The following is an 8,801-nucleotide window of genomic DNA, read 5'->3' on the forward strand; positions in this document are numbered from 1 at the left end:
TCAGCCAAAGACTGAGGTAGAGGTTGGGTAGGATTTTCTGTAATGAATTGGCCTAATATGACAGAGTGTATGATGGTTCCCTGTCCATTACTGGTTCTTGCCTTACTCCCTTATACTGCTGGAATTGTCTACACTGGACAATGCATCAGAAAATTAACAGAGGAGGAAAACTTTCTAAAGGTAAACCCTAAACAAAAAATGGTGAAAAAGTTTCAACAATTGCAAATAGTTCCCTGAACCCATTTATTCATATCTTAAAATAACTACTTGCTTTTTCCAAATTAACACATTTTAAAAGCTGTTGCAGTATTGACATTTATGATGTTACCTAAACAAAACATGACATTAAAAAAAAGTCATACAAACAATTTTAAATTCAAAGAGTTGCATGTGCAGTCTTGCTAATTTTTAGCAAGCAAATACATGCCATGTCTTATGCAATGATAAAAATAAAACATACACAAACACACACAAGTACTCACAGGCAAAAATGCTTGGGAGTATGCCCTGTATTTTACAAGTTGTGCGGATAGCAGTGGAAACAAATTACATTTTGTCTGTAACCATGTTTTAAATAAGAACGAAAAAAAAAAAAAAAAAAAAAGAGTGAATTGAGAGAACATACATCATATAAGTAATAATAATAAAAACATAGCTGGTTATTCAAAAAAGAAAAGAGGACACACTCATGCAGACCCAACTTGCATCTTGGTAACAAAGTTTTAAAAACATTCAAATCCACTAGATCCGTAGATCTGGTTTCTAGTGATGTGCGTTTACATTTTAGTCAGTGGATGTGAATTGAAAAAGAACATAACATTCACAGCAATGAAAAAGTCAATAAGCAGCAGTAAACCAGTCCCTTAAATAAAACAAAGCAATGAGACAGTGAGTATTTGAATCCACCCTTGCTATAGAAAACAATTCTTTAGATTCAAAAAGGTTTTTTTCATTTTTTTTAACAAATAAAAGGCATTTGATGGCAGGGTTGGAACCCAAAAAAACATTTTTGTTATGTTCATCTTTGTAACTGTCACCGGTCTGAAAGAATTCAATCAGAGGTTTGTGTAGCTCAAACTGAAACAGACCAGCTAGATCAGTCAAAAAAAAGCAACCCCATTTGGTTCATCCATTCTCCTGAAAAGTCAGCATCCCAGGTGGCGTCACAAGATTCTTTTAGCCCTTTTATGGCTCCAAGAGGTTGCTCAAGTAGGAAGAGCTCAGGATCGGCTCCGATCTGCCTGGTTTCCAACAAGCATTTTACTGTAGAGTTTCTGTTGTTCTTCTTTGAAAGTGTCTTTGACCTTTGCACGTTTCAAGCCTCCATCCCTATGGGAAGAATCAGAAGTATGATTGTAAGAACTGATGGTAACTAGGAGTCGCGAAAATAAGCATGAAGTGTGAGGGACGCCATGGTAAGAAGAGAAAGCCTATAGAAGTATATACATCTCAGAGACTGAGCATGCAGCAAGTAAAAAAAATAAATAAAAACTGCTTGCAAATATAAATAAAAGTTCAGTGTGATAAACTGATAACTTACCATCCATCAACTAAATAACCCTTTGTTCATGTGGTACACATTATGGTAAATAAAACCGTCATGATACTGGTTTTCTTGCTTCCAGTTAACAAGGACAAACACTGTATTTTAAAATATCTACAGTTTAGCCTGTAATAACAGGAGCTGAAAGAAGAGTTCAATAAATCATATTTCTTTATCTTCACTGTACAGACAAGGCTTCTTTTTATCTTTCCATTCTGCCAACATTAGTAAATGGACTAATCAAAATAAAAGTACTAAAGAAGGCAAACTTAAACAAATGTCTGAACTGATAAACAGGACAAGTTTCATTAAACACTTAAATGTACAAAAATCTAGTGGAAAAAGAAAAAACACAGTATGTTGAATAAATGGTGTGCAACCATAAAATATAAAGACTCTGAAATGCTATTCATAATTTAAACCATTCCACCAATATAACTGATGCTCTTCATGAAACAAGTCTGGAGTTAAGAGTGACATCCATATTTTTGATCCTGTATATTTAGTAAAATTTAAGTTCTATTGACTGTTCTGCCATCACCTGGCAAATATCAGAACTTTAGTTTTAGCAAAACAGCAATAAAATTATGCAAACATTATAGAAAAAAAATCCCCAAGTAGGGGATTACATGATATTGCAAAATACTACTTGTGAATAAGTTCACATAATTTGTTTGAAGTCAGCTATATTCATAGTAAGTGTAACCTAACAGGAAATTGCCACAGTATTGTTATCTACATTCTATCACCAAATGTATATTTGAGAGAAGAAAAAAATTTGGCATACTTACCATAGCAAGTCTACCAAGCCACCTTGATGTGCAATTGCTGATTTGACACGATTAGCAAACTGGACAGCATCCTCCCCTTCCTGTGGAAAGAGGAAGCCAGTTTATCTCATCTGCTAACCCCTTATACAAGGCTTTTGTTTAACTATTTTAACTCCTTTGAGTATATACTGTAAACAGTGCCATTAAAATGAATATCTCCAGAGAAATGTTCCACATTATTGCATATTTCTTACACTACATTTATTAAAATCTCTTTACAGGTATATGAGGAACAAATATGTATGAAGTTTGGTGCTTCTTTCATTTTCTCAGTGTGCAAAATAATAATTCAATAGTCGGGTTTAAAAAAGGTACTGGTACAGCCCCTTGTTGGTAAACTAGGTTCAATTATCATTAAAACTAACAGTGCTACCCATCTAAGACGGTAAAAATCTATGTAATCAATGTAGACCTCTGCGTTAACGTTTGCAGCGCCATATACCATTTGGTATGGGATTAATAAAAACAGTCTTAATGTTCCTGATGCACCATACATTGGAATGAGAAATGCAATGCATTTTATTACTATAAATGTTTGTGATGAGAGACAAAGGAACTGGATGGACACATCTTTTTATAAAAGTGGATTATGTTCAGTTGTTTAAAAACAGTTGTTAACAATAATGCCTTATTTGGACAGTCTGATATACAGTACTGTTTTGTTGGAAATATGAGCAAAACATTTTAGGGTCAGAAGATGAGATGCAGTTAAAGAACAAAGCAATGGTCAAAACTAAAGTCAAAAAAGAGAAAAATAAGAAGTGTCAAAAGCCCAATATGTGAGGGGAAAAAAGGCAAAAAATTGACCTAGGAGATCAGAAAGAATAGAAAAATCAAAAAGCACAAAAAAAGGATGTGCTTGTTTTTGGTCTGATATCCTCTTTCTCGGTTAGAGGTCATACAAAGTTGTGACCTTTCAATGCCAACGCACAATAGACATCACATGTTGTGGAACAACTGCGGCAAAAACAGCATTAATCAAAATTCAAAATCACACATACCCTTTAATAATAAATGTATAATAATTTAAGGAAATTGTTCACGAAATTAAACCCCAACAGCATTCAACAGCACTATTAAAAGGCAAGGGGAAAATAAAATGAGAAAATAAATTATCCATGAAGCAGCGTAAGACGCCCCATCCCAAAATAAATGCAACTAGCCTGGACTGGCTCTTATCATCAAAGACATGTTGCAGCTGCACACATTTATGATTCACAACATCTTAAGATCAAAAGAAATCCCAAATAACCATATAAGTCAAAGTATTAACCAAATTCCTATTAAAGATGTTGCAAAAAGATCTGGAGAAGTAGTTCATGGAATAAAGCTTAAATATCTCATTCTACAGTGGCTGATCAATTACTACAGGAAACACATTCTTAAAGTATTGCTGATAAAGGTGGCATAAATAATTGTTTGAGTCTTAAGGATGAAACTTTTTTCACACTGAGGACTGTGAAACATACAGTTCTCTTTAATAAATTCTGTACTTCAACATATTTCTTTTGGGGCATTTTTTTATCTGAGCCTTGCCCCAACAGAATAGGTTTACTATACTTGAGAGGGCATCACAGACTGCAATAATCAATTTAGTGTGATGAGGTTAAGCCTACTAGAGCTCTAACCATAAAATGTTGCAGTCCATTGCATACTATCATGTCATACCCTGTAGTTTATTACAAAGTTGAACAGCCAGGCAAGCTCACAAAGGAAACTAACCAAATATTAAAACTTCTTATAATCTTGTATTTAGATTAAAAATCATTTTACTAATTATGGGTTCTTCTTGTTCATCTAAGTAGTGTTGCAATTGTTACTAACCTCTCGGACCATAGGAGGAAGATACCAAACACTGCAAACAATCGCCCAGCTGCTCATCATTCTCAAGAGGTAGTTGACCATGCCAAATTTGCTGCTGTTCCAGAAAGCATCCCCAAATCGAGGGTCATACTGCAAGGAAAAAAATGTTTATTTACAACATGAATAATTCAACATTAGTTTTCATTCTATGTATAAACACCATTAAGAAATGTTAAAATTACTTTATTTGAATTAAAGGTATTTACATATGCCTTACTTTTAAGCCACTACTTTAGTATGAACAAACACTGAGAATTCATGCTCACTTGGCACTTTCAGCACTACGGAAACCAAAATACATTTGTAAAATTGGTAAGTCGGTTTCAGAAAGGCCAAAGAAATGTGTTGATAATCATCTAGTTGGTCTTAAACTGAAGCTGCTAGCTACAAATGATTCATGCATTCTTGACAATGTTTAGCATTCTGGGATTGCAATAAGTGCTGCAAAAGCTTACATTAACTAAATATAGCCTTTTACTTGCATAAAGGCTACATGTCTGGAAGACCCAAGTATAACAACTGCTATGTATGAAGAGAAAAAACTTTTTGCAGCATCTCGTATGCTAAGGGCACAAACATCATATAATGTAAAGTATACATGAATGAAGAAGTAGGAGCAAGAAAGTGTACTGAAGAAAGCAGAACTTTTCATATTATGGTATTACTTTATGATCCCAGGTAAGAGATACCAGGTAATGGAACTGAGTGTTTTCCTTTTGTATGTATAGATAATTTACCAATCACTTGGCCATTAATTCGAAACTAAAACTTTTGCTTCACCATATTTATGATACCCACACTTTTTCATTACTAATACATTTATCACAAACAGTGTCAAAAAACAAAAAAAAAAAAAAAACAACATGAAGTCACTAAAGCACAAACACATGAAAAAGTAGATGAATGGTGAGATGCTATGTACGATGGCTCACCCATTAACATATATCACCTCTGGCTATTATTATATATGCGTTAATCATAAGATGAATATGCTACATAAAGAACACTATATTCATGTATTGAGATTAATTACCTTTCGATTGAGAGACTTTGCAAGTAGGAATTTATATTCGAATGCTACATAGTCCTATTTACTGCCACAAAAAAGCATCAAAATGAATGTTTATAGTATAACTAACTTTGACAAAGAAGATTTAAACCACTAAAAATGTGAATGTATACAAATACTCTTCAGATCCTTTTATGCCCTTATTTGTAAGATGACTGTAATATAATAAGCTGAAGAAGTAATGGAGACTTAGGGATAAAATACATAAAGGGAAAGAAAATCTAAGGAATGTACAGTATATGCATTCATTAATTCTAGTTGGGGAGCTAAGGAAACCCAGAGGTGTGTGAGCAAGACAAAATTATTTTAATTTTTAACCTCTTTCTTTCAGTACTGGGATGCTGGAAGAAGAGGACAGAGCCCATCCTGGCATCACAGGTGAAAGAGAGAAACTGATCTCAGACAACATGCCATTCCATTATAGGACATACTAATTCATACTAACACTCACTCATTCTTCTGCTACTACTACTGCTGCTGTGAGAATTAAGACAACCAATTAATCTTACTTGTAAATATTCTTAATGTGGGAGGAAACCAAATTATTAGCGTAAGAAAAATGTACATACACACAGTGGCTGAGAACCTCTACAACTGAGAGGCATCTTCATGGGCATTCAGACCAGTTATCCTTTAATTCATTCAATCCATCTATTTAACCCAACTTTAGGGTTGGAAGAGTCTAGAGCTACTGTAAGCAGTACTAGGTTCAAGGCAGGAAACAACTTTGGACTGGGCACCCAATTCACCATAGTGTTCAACTGTGTTCACAACTATGTTCCTTCATACTGTTCAGTTTTAGGTTGAACATTATACTATCAAGCACATCTTTTGGATGTATGAGGAAACGGTACACAAAATTAGTTGAAGAACATCATGATTTTGGTAAGGATACTATGATCTCTCTCACAAGATTGCCCTTCACAAGACTTCTTTCATTTTTCCCAACAAAGTTTTTTGGACTTTTTTTTTTATCATCTTTCAAGATTCAAGGCTGGAAGACTGTCAAAAAACAGGGCCTGTTAAAGCCTATTGTGGCATTCTTTGTGGAGTTTTGGGCTATACAATAAATAAATTGTTGTTGTATGGTGATTATCACTGTGACACTACACTGAACAAAACAAAGCAGACATAACTTGGAACTTTGGAAGATATCAGGGTGTCTGGAATTTGGACCTACCTTGATTGCAACTGGGTATACTGTGGCTCCAATTTCAAAACTTCCTTTTTTAAACATCATTACTGATGTATTGTTAATGCATGTCCCTGTTAAAATGAAAAAGAACAACCAATACACATCACGATTTTCACAAAGAATGAACAAAATAGGCCATAAACCAAAAGTGTATATTTAGCAAGCATCTTTTTAAAATCTTTAAAAAAAATAAAAAATCAAAAGTAGATTGCATGTGCTGCACATATATTGAATTCACCATACTTAAAGCATTTTTCTTATAGTATATGGTCTTACAGGACCATAGCATTCATACTGGTAGAGTCTGGAACAGTCTTTATCTATAAAACAAAATGCCACTCAAAAGCCACAGATACTGAAAATAGTGAAAACATATTCAAACTTAATTATCTTCCTAGACTCTTGTAATGGCCTACTTCAAGAAGTCAGTGGAAAAAAACAATGATTATTCCAATCTGCGAGGAGGAAGAGTTCCAAAAAACCTATGAACTGCACAGTATGCATTAGCTAAAATGCTGACTTACAGTACATAGTCAGTTTTCTGAGTTTGTGTTTCTCCATCGAGGTAACAATTACTTTAAATATATATATTACTAACAAATAATCTGTTTCTTAGCAGAATCCTAGAGGGTGAATGGGAGTTTGTCCAACCAGTCTACACGTGTTTTGTGGACTTGGAAAAGGCATTCGACCGTGTCCCTAGGGGAACCCTGTGGGGGGTGCTCCGGGAGTATGGGGTACTGGACCCTCTGATAAGAGCTGTTCGGTCCCTGTACAACCGGTGTCAGAGCTTGGTCCGCATTGCCAGCAGTAAGTCGAGCCAGTTTCCAGTGAGAGTTGGACTCCGCCAGGGCTGCTCTTTATCATCAATTCTGTTCATAACTTTTAGGAACAGAATTTCTAGGCGCAGCTAGGGTGTTGAAGGGGTCCGGTTTGGTACTCAGGATTGGGTCACTGCTTTTTCATCAGGCCGTGATCTTCAGCTCTCTCTGGATCGGTTTGCAGCTGTGTGAAGCGGCTCGGGTGAGAATCAGCACCTCCAAATCCGAGACCATGGTCCTCAGCCGGAAAAGGGTGGAGTGCCCTCTCAGGGTTGGGGGAGAGATCCTGCCCCAAGTGGAGGAGTTTAAGTATCTCGGGGTCTTGTTCATGAGTGAGGGATGAATGGACCGTGAGATCGACAGGCGGATCGGTGCGGCATCTGCAGTGATAAGGGCTCTGCCTCGGTCTGTCATGGTGAAAAAAGAGCTGAGTCTCAATTTACCAGTCAATCTACGTTCCTACCCTCACCTATGGTCATGAACTATGGGTAGTGACTGAAAGAACGAGATCGCGAATACAAGCGGCTGAAATGAGTTTCCTCCGCAGGGTGTCTGGGCTTTCCCTTAAAGATAGGGTGAGAAGCTCAGTCATCCGGGAGGGGCTCAGAGTAGAGCCGCTGTTACTCCGCATCGAGAGGAGTCAGATGAGGTGGCTCGGGCATCTGATCAGGATGCCTCCTGGACGCCTCCCTGGTGAGGTGTTCTAAGCACGTCCAACCGGGAGGAGGCCCCGGGGAATAGCCAGGACACGCTGGAGGGACTGTGTCTCCCGGCTGGCCTGGGAACTCCTTGGGATTCTAACGGAAGAGCTGGAAGAAGTGGGCGGGGAGAGGGAAGTCTGGGCCTCTCTGCTTAAGCTGCTGCCCCCGCGACCCGACCCCGGATAAGAGGACGGATGGATGGATGGATGGATGGATGGAGGATTTTCATGTAAAGAGTTTGGACTAATTGAATCAATTTTAATGATGCTAAAGCATTGCTCTTTATGATACTTAAGAGAACCCAGAAAGCCTTATCTTTAAATACTCTGAAAAAGTAAAAATGTCAAACTACAAATTAACTAAATTTCATGAATTTTGAAGAAATTCCACTAATTTTGCTTTTATAAAATTTTAACAATCATGGTGATTAAAAATGAAGTGAACTCTGCCTGAATTCCACATTATCTCACAAGAACCCTGCTTATTGACAGTTCTGTCCCTTTATTTCCAGGAAATATAAAAGCAGCACTTTTCTGCACTTTTTTTGGGAATCTAACAGTGATATAAATCAATCCAATTCTTTATGGCAAAGAAACACTCATGGGAAACATCAGCTGCATCTAACTTATTTACATCTGTCATGACCAATAAACCTTGTGGCACTTACTGCAAGGTCAAATTTCAGCACATAACACAGACAAACATTACTACAATTAAGTACAATATATCTAAATTCTCTGCTAGATAGGAATGGTATATTAGTTTTAATAAGCATAAAA

The 8,801-nt window shown here is 36.5% G+C and overlaps 1 protein-coding gene across 1 annotated transcript in view; it reads right to left on the reverse strand.

The window, feature by feature from the left end:
- Positions 1 to 210: 210 nt before the first annotated feature.
- The window catches only part of gpat4 (glycerol-3-phosphate acyltransferase 4), a 77,579-nt gene continuing 68,988 nt past the window's right edge, over positions 211 to 8,801 (reverse strand). Inside the window, exons 10-13 of the mRNA XM_039768484.1 lie at positions 6,486 to 6,571; positions 4,198 to 4,326; positions 2,335 to 2,414; positions 211 to 1,329 (exon numbers count right to left, since the gene is read on the reverse strand). Coding sequence (XP_039624418.1) covers positions 1,221 to 1,329; positions 2,335 to 2,414; positions 4,198 to 4,326; positions 6,486 to 6,571 — 404 coding nt within the window. The 3' untranslated portion in view covers positions 211 to 1,220. The remainder of the gene's footprint in view (positions 1,330 to 2,334; positions 2,415 to 4,197; positions 4,327 to 6,485; positions 6,572 to 8,801) is intronic.

The sequence above is a fragment of the Polypterus senegalus genome, chromosome 11 (genome assembly GCF_016835505.1).
Source record: "Polypterus senegalus isolate Bchr_013 chromosome 11, ASM1683550v1, whole genome shotgun sequence".
NCBI classification, from domain to species: Eukaryota; Metazoa; Chordata; class Cladistia; order Polypteriformes; family Polypteridae; genus Polypterus; species Polypterus senegalus.